Source organism: Nelumbo nucifera, chromosome 3, assembly GCF_055504915.1.
Source record: "Nelumbo nucifera cultivar China Antique chromosome 3, China Antique-T2T, whole genome shotgun sequence".
Lineage (NCBI taxonomy): Eukaryota > Viridiplantae > Streptophyta > Magnoliopsida > Proteales > Nelumbonaceae > Nelumbo > Nelumbo nucifera.
This window is the reverse complement of record NC_142651.1, coordinates 57,763,218-57,778,599: the sequence shown is the minus strand read 5'-3', so window position 1 is coordinate 57,778,599 and position 15,382 is coordinate 57,763,218. Positions and strand designations below refer to the sequence as shown.

At 37.7% G+C, this 15,382-nt stretch overlaps 1 protein-coding gene and 1 non-coding gene across 2 annotated transcripts; both read right to left on the bottom strand.

Annotated features, from left to right (window-relative positions):
• Nucleotides 1–8,285: 8,285 nt before the first annotated feature.
• On the bottom strand, nt 8,286–8,424 carry LOC148801240 (small nucleolar RNA snoR135). Its single transcript, XR_016085090.1, has one exon. It is a non-coding gene; the product is annotated as a small nucleolar RNA snoR135 (small nucleolar RNA).
• An 832-nt stretch (nt 8,425–9,256) lies between these two features.
• On the bottom strand, nt 9,257–11,073 carry GATA1 (GATA transcription factor 1). Its single transcript, XM_010265712.3, has 2 exons — nt 10,690–11,073; nt 9,257–10,129 (listed from the first exon to the last, which is right to left on the bottom strand). Exons 1-2 carry the CDS (start codon nt 10,930–10,932, stop codon nt 9,536–9,538), a joined length of 837 nt encoding a protein of 278 aa, XP_010264014.1. The 5' UTR covers nt 10,933–11,073; the 3' UTR covers nt 9,257–9,535.
• Nucleotides 11,074–15,382: the final 4,309 nt, after the last annotated feature.

Here is a 15,382-nt window from a genome sequence, read left to right as displayed (position 1 = left end):
TCTGTTTTGGAAAGATGGCATTTGAAAAATTCCTATGTGGCAGCAACAGCAATGGTATCAAATAGAAAAAAAAAAGAACATTTTCTGAGAAAACGGCAGTTAATGCAACATCATTTTCTCAAAAAACACCTGAGGAAACTGCATTGGTTTCAAACACTGCCATAGTCATGCCCCTCTCAGTAGCCAGTACTTGTTAAGGGGATTTATTTGGGAAAAAAACAAACGATGGAAGCTTGACTCCTAAGCAGTGATGAAACCTTGTTTTTTTTTTTCTCTATACAAAGAAAAATATCTTACTCCCAATATGGCGGTCAGAGTAGACCTGATCCATCTGAATCAAAACCAATTTGAGCGGATTGGGCAGTCTAATAAGATATATTGAATTGGACTGATCCAGACTTAATGGTCTAAAATACTTATTGGATTAGATTAGACCTAATCAATCTATAATAGATTTATATTAGATTGGGGTCGAGTTGAACCAACATCTGTTCCATTGATAGAAAATAAGAGTAGGTTCCATTGATAGAAAATAAGAGTAGGAGCGTCAATTGACCAAGTTTGGGTTGAATGCAATCTTAATTAAAATCGACTTGAGCAGATTGGACAATCCAATAAGACATTGAATTGGACCAATCCATTCCAAAATATTTATCAGATTAGATTAGACCTGGTCCATCCATAATAGACTCATCTTAGGTGAACCAATATCCGGTCCATTGACATCCCTATCCACATTCTCTCGATGCTTTGTCAAGCTCAACTGTATGGCCCATTTATGTTACTGCATCCATTTGGAGAACCATTGTGAGCAACGCAAGGCTGTATTTGACTGTACAAAAAGCTAACTAATGATCCCAGGATTGGGTATCCACATATAAGTATTTTGTTTAGAACCCACTATTCATATCGTAACCTTGAAGCATTTGGGTTGGATTTTTATTTGATTTAAGAGACTAAATTAGGTTTGATTTCTAATTAAGCAATACCCATTATCTAAAAGATAAACATCTTGAATGCCTTCATATTGAGTTTTTTTTTAGTTAGGAAACCAAATTTGATTTAATTTATGATTAAAAGATAACTTTCTAGGGTGAGACCCATCCCACCCCACATCTGTTTTGTTTTAAATTAAAATTTGTTTATCCCAATTTTTTGAATGGAAATATCCATTATGGTTGTTTGGTAAACATAGGATGATAAAAGTTATTCCAGTAACTTTTAAGGAAATGAAGCTTCCTTTTCCTTGTTTCCAACAACTCTTTCTTCTCAATGAAGTTTTAATAAAATTAAAAGAAAAAAGTACCCCCCATAACAAACACCTCCACAAGGAAGTAGACAAGGTAGGAAGCAACCTTCTCTGACAATTAATCCCTTATGTACCCTTTTGTAATTTTAAAATGCAGAAACTATACCTTTCTGCACAAAATTATTTTTCAAGTTGCGCCATGTGGCGGTCGGATGAGATTCTAGCCGTTCATCTCTAACTGCCTCCAACCACTCCATGACAAAGTCTAAAAGGGGGTGCCCAGTTCAAAGTAAGGCCATCTTACTCACTCTTGCTCTCTTGCATTCCCGTTCTCGAGAGATCTCGTATGAGCCCCTGTCTCAACTCTGATCCAACTCCTCTTTAAGTGCCTGACTAACTTAACCGTTAGAGTCTCTGCCCCTAGGATAACACCCGGGACTTCTAACATGTTCTCTTCCTTACTCTCAGATTGGACTCGTCGGCCTCAGACATAAGTAAAATTACCTTGTTGCCCCGGCCCAATCCTTGACAGCAACAGTAGGTTAAATCTAGATCTCAACCTACCACATTAAAATCTGCTTACTCTTCATTGATTCACGTTTTACAAAATTTACTTTTAGATTTAACAAAATGTAATTACCATCACTTTTACTGCACAGTGCAGAAGATGCACCATAGATTTTGCCTTAATTGCCCATAAAATTCATCTTCACCAATAAAGCATAAAGTCACTTTACACATAATGAAATAAATAATGGATAAACTATCCCAAATAGCATAAATCATTTATGGAATAATCTAAAACTTCTCATGTCCACTCTAATCCAACTCGAATTTCTAACCAAGTTTGATCAGAAGTTGCTTTTCTAAGTAATGGTAGCCTAGTAGGCATGCCAAGAATGGACCAGGGCTGTTGGTCCTTGTGCCCCAACCAACATGTAAGATCCCAAACCCTTCACAACTCATGTCTAATTGATTAATCCAGAAAACCCAATTGAAGAGAAGCATCAACAATAAATAAATAAATCAATCCCATGTGATGGAGACATAATTAGAGCTTGGTTGGGAATTCACTCTCATGCTATCTGTCTTAAGTCTTATCGCTTTATCACCCATGTGGGTAGCATGTGCCTCTACCCCAGGAGTTAGTAAGTAAAATGATTATGCAAACTGACAAACAACCTTTACTCACTAATTTTTTTTTAACAGAGCAACATAGAATTGTCTTTCTTTCCCAACTCATTTTGGCTGATTTTCTCAATGCAACTAAATAGTAAAAAATCACTGAGAAAATCTATATTCAATTTATTTTCATTTGTCCTGCGTTTGTGCATATTTAACAATAGGAGTCAAGTCATATGAACAAGTATTTCAAAGAAAACCTCCTGATCAATCTTCTGGAGATGATATTTGTTTGGAGAAGAAATAAAAATCACTATTTTCCCTCAGATCTCCATTGACTTTATATCACAACCCACTATAGGCATAAACACTAGTTGATCTTACCCTTTCCAATGAACCAAGCGATGTTTGGTAAACAACTGTAGAAGTTTTTTACTAATCTTAACTGTTTATGGAATTGGGTTGTGAAGCAAAAATACTTTTCAAATAGCCAAGTAACTCATAGAAGTTCATTATGGTGGAAACAAGTTCATAAGTAATTCAAGGATCTGAAATCAGATTTTCTGTGGCTGATCATGGCTAGCTCTTCCATTTGTGCTCTTCACAATCCTTCAATCCCTACTATTGCAAGTGGTCTCTCCCAAAAAAAATCATCCTAAGCGCCTAACCATGCTCAACAACTCAACAACTCAAATAAATTATTGTATAAACACAATAATTTGGTGGGGGGGGGGGGGTTATACAGTAAAGTCAACCTACAGGTTAGGGATGGCAATTTCTATCCTACCCAGTGGGTATGGGGTGGGTTTTTTTTTAGTTGAATGATGAGTTTTAGGGTGGGGACAGGTTTTCAAATTCTACAATCCATATGGGTATGAGTACGGATAAAGTATGGTATTAGGCTAAACCCGACTCACGGTACAGAACTTGAGGCCTTAATAGGAGCCATGGAAGAAGCTTCAGCATCCTAGACTTTAAAAATAGTAATATTATCAGACTATAAGAAACTGATTAAGCTTCTTATTAGCAGGGCTTCTCCAAGCGAATGGATTGAGTAGCTGCATTGGGACAGATCCTATTACTAGTATCATCTTTTTGTTCATATAAATAGGCAGTTTAATCAGTTGGCTCCTTTTCTTCCTTTTAAGCTTGTAAAGGCCAAATGATGATCAGTTATAATTTGGTCACTCAACCATATGTAAAGCTCTTTTATAAGTAATGATGCTGCTTTTATCTTGAATGCCTTAAACAGAGCAGGAAGATAGCACTGAAAAGTACTTGCAACTGCTCCATCCAGCCCCAGAAAGTTGGTTGATTACAAGGCAAGGTGATATCAAGATGGCTTAGGAATGGTGATGATGTTGATCCTTCAAGCCTATGCCCAATTTGTTTGCTTTGCATTAGTGTAAATGCATGGGAGTGCAAACAAGCTGAGTGTGAGTGTAAATTCTGGCTTACTTTTGCTTCAGATTTGATTTTGTGTCTTGTTCTTAAAAAGTAAGATAGGAAGTAAAATGCAGTAATTCCCACTTTATATGAAAAAGAATGGAGATATGAGAGGGTTATTTGTGACTGTGTGAAAGGAAGTAAGATAATGTGATCCCTATTTCACATGAGTGAATAGAAATAAGAGGAAGGTGGTGCAAATTTTGCATCAATTTTTTGGATACAAAATTTGATCTTCTGATGAGAGCAAATGAGGGGAAAAAAAGGTTTTGTATCATATATAAATGAAAATCAAAACTAGAAATATTGAATGCAAAATTTGTATATGATTCAGATTTTCACTGCAACCATATATGGCCAGGAAAAGTTTGGAACCTACAGATGACAGCTACTTGGTCCCCTTCCTCACAGATGTAACATGGAGCCATTATGGAATAAAGGTCAATATGATACATTAATGCAGGAAAATATAGACCATAAGTTTACATTTTACATAAATTATTAATATGTCCTTTTTATATGTTTATACTTCATACCTTACCTATATTAATTCAAGCTTCGGAATCAGTATAGATACCTAATGAATTAAGTCTGTGGTTGGTACCATTTCTATTTCTAGCCGAAACATTTTGGGCTGATAAATAAAAATCGGTGAGAAATATGAGTTGTCAGTTTGTCACATTACGTATAGGGATTGGTATAAGGCCCTTCTATCCCCTGAATCAGCTCAGGCCCCGAAACACATTCTATAGGAGTGTATTAGGAAGCCTCCAATATGATATATATCGACTGATACGGCCTAATACGTATCGAAATTTTAAACCTTGCATATGAGATTTGCTTCACCTAGAACATTTGACATCTAACGAAAGCAAAGCCACATTAGAATACCGAAAAAAAAGTGCAATTCATAATGTGAAGCAAATGTGTGCAAAACTGAACCTGTAGCACGTCATTTGGATTTGAACTGCCAATGAATGGAAACTAACCTTACTTAGACTCCATTTGTTTGCAAATGCATAGGAGTATAATGGATCGAATGCAAATTCTGACTTGCTTTTCAAGTTTTACTTATACTTTGTTTCATTGTTTGTTGTGTGGAATGAGTAAAATTTGAAGTAAAATGACGTGGTCCCCATTTTTTGTAAAAGAAAATTGAAGCAAGATAAAGGTTATTTGTTTGAAATAAAAAAGAGTAAAACATAAAATAAAATTGTATGGTATCTGGGTTTGGGTAGGGAGCTGCAACCAACAAGCCATTGCAGCTGCACATTGGGAACATCTCCCTTGTTATTCATGGGGAGATGTTCCCAGTGTGCGATTGTCATGGTTAATTGGGACAGTTTTGTGAGCATTTGTTGGTAGCAAATCTGAACTCTGCATTGGTACGACATTTGCATTCGAATATAAACTTTTGAGATGCATAATTTACACAGCCAATAAATGCAAAGAAATTTTTCATCATGTAATGCAAAATTTGTTACAGTTTGGATTTGCACTACAAATAGTGCATAAGAACTGTTTGTTTGCAATGGAAATCTGAAGTAGATACAAGGCTTAAATGATGAGGATGATGATGATACAAAATTTGTACCTAGTTCAGTTTTGCATCCATTCATTTATAACCATGATTTGCACTCCTATCTGATATAAAATTTGTATTCATTGGTAATGCAAATTTTGTATCTCAAAGACTAATATAAAATTTGCACCACTTTCTCTGTATCTCAAATGCAAGGATTAAAATATTGGTATTGGGTATTGTATCAAACCATTGGGATTTGGATATGGATAACAATACACTTTGGAAACACATGAATACGGATGAAAAAAATAGAGATGGTTGGATACACTAGGAAATGGCATATCAATTCAATAAATATATTAACATCATTACATTTAAGGTGTAAATAGCCATAGAAATGTATATTCTAATGGTATATGTGAAGAAATATATTACAATTAATATAAAGGGATGCATAGAAATCATACAATTTTAATGTATCAATCAAGAGCCCTAGATCATATTATATATATTTTTATAAATTAATAAATACACAAAACTATTATTATGTTATTTTCTATTGAAGTTCAAGGCACAAAACTTATGCAACTATTATATGTGAATTATTATAAAACTTATTTTCTATTTTACTATTCTTAATGTTTAGCATTTAATAAAAAATCAACTAAAATCAATTCTCAAATGTATGGTAGACGATGTTTTTATTTTTGTAAACAATAAACATATTATTATAAAATGCAATCAAAATATCAATTAATAACTTATAAAAATATATAATCTTAACTTAAAATATATCAAATATATTAAAATTTCTAAGATGCATAACATATGCAATTTCATAATTTTAATTATTAAAATAATTATTCAATTATTAATATTTTTATCTCTATAAAATTTATAAAATAAAAAAATCATTTTTTGATATAAAAGTAGATTAGTGGATTTGACAAATTCAATTTATATTAGGTCCTAAAGTATTTTATAAACAATATTTTTATTTTTATAAATAATATCATGTTCAAATTTATAAGTTTTAAGTACTAAAATGATTATTCTCTTATTAATATTTTTATTTGTATAAACTTCTTAAGATTAAAAACCAATTTTTAATATAAATATGGATTTAAGAAATTATTCATTCCATTAGCTTACAAAATACTAATTTTGAATATTATTTTTTTAATCTTTGATTGGAATTATTGAACATAAAAACATATGTTATTTGTTTAGGTTACATTAGGACATTAGAGTTGATAAAAATTATTTTATTTCATTTATTATTATAAAATGATTGTTGGTTTAGTGGTTCAAGGTTTGTCTAAGATTTGGGCATTGGGTTATTTAGGTGTGTCTTAACTGATACAACACGATACGAGCCAATACATCCACACAGGTAAATACCATTACCACCCCAATACGCACAATTCAAAGGATATGGGCCTAGTTGTAACATTTCCCATATCCCCCTAACCGATACCAATACAATAAACTCTGGATGTATTGCATCAATATTTAAATCCTTGCCCAACCCAAATCCCATGCCTGAAATAGTGTAAAATCAAGCCTGAATCCCCCCCGCCCAGCCCATAAATTGGCCTATTTGGAACCACATGGGTCCTGCCTCACTCCCAAACAAATAACCCTCCATTATGGTGACTCCATTTTATTTCCCAATGAGACAAAGTAAAATCCAAATGAAAGGTAAATCAATATTTACACTCAGCCTTTTAGAATTCCCATGCATTTAGACCAGTGTAAACAAACATAGCCAAAGGTAAACCACCTTTACCCACAAGGACTTAAATTATCAACAAAACAATGACCAATACAGCCTAAAGCATTTATTAAGCATTAGAGTAATCCAACTAATCCACCTCGACTTACAATTTTGATCACGGCTTTGCTTGTGATAGGATGAGCCGGATCTGCTCCTCACTGGGGAGATATTCCTAATACAGGGTGAGATGTGACTGTGAAGTCGATGTGAGACGCTCGGTGAGGAGCAGATCCCAATTCTGTTAGGTGAGCCAAGTATGGCCGGGGCCGTTTGGCTATTGGCCCTTTGTCCCCAACCAGATGTAAATTACTAAAATCCCAATTCCCAAGTCCTCTGAGATTTCTTAAATCCAAACATGTCCAGCAAACCCACTCAAAAAGGGCAACAACTTACCTTTCTTTATCTATGGTCAAATAGATAAGGGCAATAAAGTGCTTGACAAAATGCCTCAATCATAAACAAGTGCCACGTGCTTGAGTCTTGGTTAGAATTTAGAAATTGGCTCTCGTTATCTGTCATATATGTTTATCCCCACCCAAGTGCGTAGCATGTGCCTCACCCAGTCACCCTCTCCCCCACTACACTACCCAAGGTAGATGATTATGCAAATTGAAAAACCAGCATTTTATTACTAATTTCTTCATCTAATCACCATTGAATTGTCTATTCTTTATTCATTTTTCCCTGATTTTCTCAACAAAATCAACTAGAAATTCTGATACTAGGTTTATTTTCCTTTGTTTTTTTCCAAGTCCTAACCAAAACAAATCTGTAATGGGCATTTCAAAGAAACCCCAAATATTGATAGGTTACTTTTTTGCTGGGGATAAGTAACCTAATCAGCAGGAAACACAGCTGTAAAAGCTCTATGAGCTACATGCAGGAGGGGTATCAAGTATCAAGCCCAGACTTCCCTGCTCATTGCCAAGGAATGAATGAGCCAAGGCATCTTTTTCAGACACTTGCCATTTCTTTGACATCTAAAAGTACCATTCTTATTCCCATGTGATGGTCTTCAGATTCTCTTGCATCATAGTGATAACAGAATGACAATCCCTGGCTGGCAGAACGGAACCACATCATAGGAGAGGAAAGAAACAAGTCCAAAAGGTTTGAACTTTTAACCATTCCAACTTCCAAGAAGAAATCCAAGAGAGAGAGATAGTAGAATTGGGGAAATGTTTGTTGACGTATCAATGAGGGATGATAGCCAACTGCCCATCTTCCCCAATTCAATGTTGCAGGGGACTCTTTCGGGAAAAGTGCATTCAACAACACCGATACACACCACACCATCCCTGCCATTATTTCTCATTTTTGCAGGGGAACTTTTTGCTCATGCTTTAGGGTTTCTCGTGAAACATCTCACAAACCCGGCTAAGCCTCGTTTCCATCATCACTGCCAATGAAAAAGAAATACGAGTTCTCAGTTGCAATTATCTCTGAATCAACTTTCACAGGTTTCACAAGCGAAGTGAGACCCCAGTGGTACATGGCCATATGAATGTGAAACACGAATGAATGTTTACATTAGCAACAGAGAATAATTTCAATTCTAACACGAGTATTTGCAAGAGAGTGAGTTTTACATGGTCAAACTAATGTCAAACCTAACTTCACATCAACAATGCAAGTATACCTACTGCTGGAAGAATGATACAATGAACCAAGAAAGCTCACTAACCTCATCAAGTCAGTAAATTATTGACAACCCACCAATAAGAAATGCAACCCATTTGCAATCTCCTACTGAAATTTGCAGATTTAAGGAAACCAATCAAAGTTGCTCTGCTGCAAATTCACACCAACAATGTAATATAGATTTGGAGGGTCAAGGGGTTAGACCAATTCCACTGGATTTAGAAGCTTCATAGGCCATAGCCAGTCATTATCAAATTCAAATGAGGAAAAAGCATCACTTCTTTAGCTAGTATTCTGGGCAAAATGCATTGCTTCTTTAGCTAGGATTTTAACTTAGCCTCCACCATGCCAGACATCGTTTTCAATCAACACCGATTGTCCTAGTTTCTGCAACTACCCATCACAGTCCAATAACTCCATGCCAACAACTCTTCAACCAAATTTGATGTCGACGATGACCGGGGACCTATTGCTTCTGTTTGTGCGCTAATCAATAGAAGGCGATCAGGGATTTTTCTTTTAAAACCAACATTTGTAGCATCTCAACTTCACCACAGCCACAAGTAATCAGCAATTGAAAAATGAATAATTAAATAATACTAAGAAACACTTTCCTTTTGCTTTCCTAAAATATAAATGCAAACACTACTAGCAGTCAAAATTTTCCTAAAACTAGATTATGATTACCAAAATCTAAACATCTGTAATCTATTCATCTGCTACAACAACCCTGATTCTATGCTATGGAAAACACACAAGTCAAAGGTAGTGGGTGCTACCCTTTGTCCATGGACTTCAGCAGCAGCTCCTTCTGCTTTTGCCTTCTCATCTCTAAAATTTTCCGGTGAGAGTTGGAGTGCAATTCACTTGAGAAAGTTGGACTACAGGCCGGCCGATACTCCGGCACCAACCGGCCTGACTTGTACCTCACCCCACAAGCATTGCACAGTGTCTTTGGCCCCAGTGGCCCCGCTCGCCACTGGGGCGTCTTCTCTGCTAAGCAATGTAGACACCTCCTCCCCATTGATGCGGTCGTCTTCGTCACCTTCGCGGCTCCTCCTCCGCCAATGCTCTTGTTCTTGGGTTCCCACCACCACCACCATTGCTGGCCGGAAATATCCGAAAACCCACTTCGCCTCCGTCTTCTTCTCTTGCTTCTCGCTCGAACCGGAACCTGGAGGTTCCCGCAACAGCTCATAATGGAACTGCTACTGTTAATGGCGCTGTTACTGCTGTTCTCGAGCACCGATACAGGGCTCTGCTGCTTTGGGCCTTTACTCAGCTTCCCCAGTAAGAAGTCGTCGAACGCCTCCACTGCAGGAAATGCGTCCTCGTTCGATAACCATTCCAGGTCTTCTTCTAGGAGTTCCTGAATAGGGGGAACCAACAACATACACGAATCAATAACTCGTACTGTACTTATACTGAGTCAAACGATTCAACTGAGTAACCCCAACGAGTCATTAATTTCCGTTTATCTATCAATTGAGAACCTTTCATTTTGGGTTTTTTTTTTCTTTCCTTTCGGATTTCTGAACGCATAAGGAGCCATATTCGGTACTGTATTCACTCGGCATAAATGAGGGGTTGGATTGCAGGATCGGGGAAATGAAATCATACTGACCCGCCCGGGTTTCAAAATGCAACACTGCTCAGACGATCCCGACCGAGTCAGAAAACCTTCCTTCAGTGGGTAAGCAAGGAACTTTGAAACCCAACCGAGTCATCTTGTGGGTAGGCTTCTCTGAGCTTGAAAGCCTCCTAAAATGGCTTCAACCTTGGAGGGCACGAGTCTAATCACGACTCGGCCTAAAGAGCAGGAGGAGAAGCCTGAGAAGGGGTAAAAGGCTTAAAGGAGGCTTCAGACCAAAATGAGAAAAAGAATGAACAGAGAACGAGACAGAGAGAGAGAGAGAGAGAGATACTTACGGGGAAGGAATGATGGTGTTCGTCTGGGTCGATAATGGTCAAGCCAGTTGGTTCTTGTTGTTGGTGGTGGGTATTACTATTATTTGAGGGTTTGGAGTCCAGAGTGGGCAGAGGCAAAGGCAAAGAAGAAGGTAAGGCTTTGTTGCTGTTTTTGTGGTCATCTTCCTCGTCATCTTCGCCGATGTCGGATGAGAAGTCGAGAAGGTCGTCCACGAAGCACGCCGCTGACTCAAGGGACTCCATTAATGGCGAAAAGCCAGGAGGAGATAGAGGGTTCAGACCTCAGAAGAACCAGATGAAGAGAGAGAGAGAGAGAGAGAGAGAGAGAGAGAGAGATGATGGGGGTTTGGCTTCTCTCCTTTTCTTCTTCTTCTTTTGGCCATGTTATCAATAACTTTTTTTTACGCGAGGGTTTTCTGGGTGGAAACGAACGAACGAGGGGACGTCGATTTTTGTGCCCATTTTACCAAATTGCCCTCCCATTTCACCCTTATTCATCAACTTTACCCCTTTTCATTTTTTCCTTTCTTTTTTTCGAAATAAATTATTACCCCCTGTACACCTATGCACAACTCCCCATCTGTATCAATAAAATCATGGGCTATGAACCGTCTGATCAAAACCAGTGACGTATGATTGGCCCATGTGATCTAACAGTCAGTTTAGTAAATTACACTTTCTCAAAATGAGTGATCATGTGGTCCCGAATCCAGATCAGCTGGTGCCTGGTGATGGGGAAAACCGCGTCCAGAGGAGGTGGACCCCAACTGATTCAGCTAAGCTGGACCATGATACTGAGGAGTGAGGAGTGAAGAGTGAAGAGAAGCATAAAACAAAGGGAATATGATGGCATCAGGGATGGAGGGAGATTTATTATAACGAGTTTGGGAACAAGGTTAGAAGAATACAAATGAGTTGAATGCATGATGTCTAAGAGCCAAGCTGTCAGATGCCTTGTCAACATTTGTGCTGCAGGAGCCAGATGCATGCTAATGCACGAATGGGTTATGTTTTATTAGAGAACAAAGGACCCAATTGCTTATGCTGCGTTTGATTGGAATGCACACTACATATTTACCTATTTTTTGGATCATGAATGCAAATAGGGTTCATATTTTAAATTATTTTTGCATTTATCGTGCTTGTTTGAAATGGGTGCAAAAGTGTGGGCCCATCATTAAATGCTCCAACTATCTTATGCTCCAATGTCTCAACTTTGGTCAAAAAGTTAATTATCGAATGAATATAAATTTGTATCAAAAAATAGGTAAGTAATGTTCTCTTTTTAGAGTACAAAAGTGTGAGAACGCAATTTTACTTTGATAATCATTACTTTTTTATGTTTCAAACAAACATTCTCAAACGCGAATTGGGGTGCATAAATACCCTGGTTCGACGTTTGTATCGCAAACAAACGCAACCTTATTTGCATTACTTTGAGGTGCAATTTTGTCCCTCACTTTTTTTTTACAATGAAATTCAATTTTAGGGTTCATTGCTTGGTGCTATGGTTAGGTAATCGATTATGTTTCACCCAGTCTTTTGTCAAAATCCATTGATTTAGTCAATGACCCACTGACCAGAGTGATCAAACCATCAACCTGTTCGACTCGAGCAATGGTTTTTTACTACTTTTATTTTTATTAGTTTTTTATTTTTTTAAATTGTAATTAGTTGTCCATTCGAACCGAATGGTTAACTGTTGACCCAAAAACCGGTGGTCAAAACAGCTTTGGTTCTAAATCACTTTTTAAAACATTACATTAAGGTTGCATTTGGATGCGGTGTAAAAGCCAATTTGATGTACTTTTACACTCCGGTCCAGTTTTGCGGCTGTTTGGATGGAGTGTAAAAGCAATATCAGTGTAAAACCTCACCTTCAAACACCTTTTACCTCAACAATCGATGTATATTATGTGTCGATTTTTTTGATGTAAAACTCAACCGAAAGGCTTCTCGATGTAAAATAGTAAAAGCAACGGCTCTTTCTCATGGCATCGTCGAATTTCCTTGTGTTCATCGTCGTTTTGTTCACCAATACCATTCACCACCATTGTTTCCACTCCCTCTCTCTTCCCCTCCCTATCTTCTTCTTCTTCTCATCGTCGTCGTTATTGTACACTTTAACAGTTAACACAAGGAAAATCTTGAGATGTAGTCCAATCCTCCAAACCGGAAAACAGACTTCCACAACTCTGCCACTAGAAAAAGGCAAATGGCAAATTTGTAGGATCCATCATTGGAAAATCCAATCGTCTATCCTCCGATGACCATTGTGTTAGCTGACATCAAGAACTAGGAGACGCCAATGTTCGGGGTGTCGTCCATCATCCGACGATGGAGGAGAGAGAACTTATTGAAGAAGGGCTCCACCATCCTTAGGACTTTGGGTCTGCTCTTCTGATCATTTGTCATTCTTGCTTTTCTAATTGTTTCTCCAGTGGTTGCTTTGCCTCTACACCAATTCGCGGTGGATCATTGATGAAGATGGGCAACAAGTGAAGTTGGCGTGTGATGTTAGATAGTGTATGCCCTTAGCTCCAATCGGCATGATGTACATTATGATATTTTATTGTAAATAAATAAAGTACATATTTGATTCATGTTATTGTGGAATGTTGGGACAGCCTGAGAATTCATCTAAGTGTATGCCCTTAGCTCCAATCAGCATGATGTACATTATGACATTTATTGTAAATAAATAAAGTATATATTTGATTCATGTTATTGTGGTATGTTGGGACAGTTTGAGAATTCATCTAAGTGTATGCCCTAAAATCGATTATGATACTGCACTAGGTGTCAGATTGGACTGTATTTGATGTGCCAATCAATGAGATCCTTAGAGGGGGTCAAAACTTGGGTATGTTGGGACAGTTTGAGAATTCATTTGAGTGGGTGATCATAGTGACAGGATCAGCCCCTTTGTCGGACAAAGTGAATGATCGGGGAAATGCACTCTCTCTAATGGAAACCTAAACTGCCAGTAGTGGATTTCAAATGTGTTTGAAATTTGGCTTTGCAGAATATATTTATATAGAGATATACTTATATATTATGGTTTCACAAATTGTTTGCAAAATGTTTTAATTCCCAGGATCCATGTGAGTAGATAGTGCAACATTGTACCTTGCAGCTGAGGGAGATGTCCTCTCTTGCCGGGCAGTGTTTGATCATTAAGGGCTGAGAGGTTAAGTGTAAGACCATTGAGGGTTATACCTAATGGGTTAATCTTGCATCTGCCCACAGTCCTTGGGCCTTCATAAGATGGCTAGACCCAGGGACCATTTAGTGTAAATGTTGGGCATATTAAGAGACCATAGTGATGAACTCAGGGGTTCACTGTATTCAGCAGTGAATTCGGTCAGACCTTGTAACAGAGGCTAGGCTGAACCCATGTGGCTGATGTATAGATTAATGATAGGGTCCCACGCCATTTAAAGAGAGTCAAGCTAGCCAACATTAAAAGGAAGTGAGCCTGAAAGCTTAATGGGCCTAAAGCCCATTTCGAACTGGGTTAATTAAAAAGGAGTGAATCTGGGTTTGGATCAACAAATAAGGACAAGTGGATAACTTGGAGAATCCAGATCCAAATAGAGATTTGGATCAGGGAACTCCTAATTTGATTAGGAAAAATAGATCTTGAACTGCAAATAAGATAAAGGATTATTCTTATTACTTTAAGAGTTCAAATCCAAATAAAGATTTGGATCAAGAAACTCCTAATCAAATTAAGAGATCATCTCTTTAAGGTTATAAATAGAGAGCATGGTGGATCTGAAAAAGACACACAAACAACATAGAAGACAACTCAGTTTGACTGTTTCTGCCTTCAATTCTTTTTCTCCCTACTCTTGCCGCCCTACCCTATTCGATCTCCAATTCTTGGAACTGATCAAGATTTGATCTTGATATTGTTTCTTGCTAGAAGAAACAATTCTGAAGCTGTGCTCACTACCCCATTCGATTCTTGCTGAAGAATCAAAGGTTCTTGTTGAAGAACTACCTGTTGATCATGCCTCATCCTAAGCTGTATCATCTTCAGTGGAGGGAGGATTTGGTACACTCTTTGGGCGTGAACACCTGCGTTGGGAGGAGCTTCTCGCGTGGATTCTTTATCAGGTATATCCCTCCCTAATCTTGGTTTCAGATTTAGTCCGGTTTGGTTAGAAGAGCGAACCTTGAAAATGCAGTTTTCTAAATTGGGAATAGGATTCTCAGATGGGGGTAAAGAAATTTTTGAAATTTTGCCCAACCTTCCTATAGGGTTCGGCCATCCATATGATAGATCTCCCATCTCTTCACATCCGACGATGGAGGAGAGAGAATTTACTGAAGAAGGGCTTTGCCATCCTCAGGACTTTGGGTCTGCTCTTCTAATCGTTTGTCATTCTTGCTTTTCTGATCGTTTTTTCCGATGGTTGCTCTGCCTCTACACCAATTTGTGGTGGATTGTTGATGAAGATGGGCAACGAGTGAAGCTGGCGTGTGTGAATTGGGCAGCGCACCTCGAAGCCATGGTGGCAGAGGGCCGCAAACAACCTTTGGATGTGATATCCAAGAGGATTGTATCAATGGGATTCAATTGTGTGAGGCCACCAACGGCTCTTTAGCTTCAGTAATTGGAGAATTATTTGATTGGCTCATAATTTACATTGATCTTCCAAACAAACATTAGTGTAAAATTTTTACA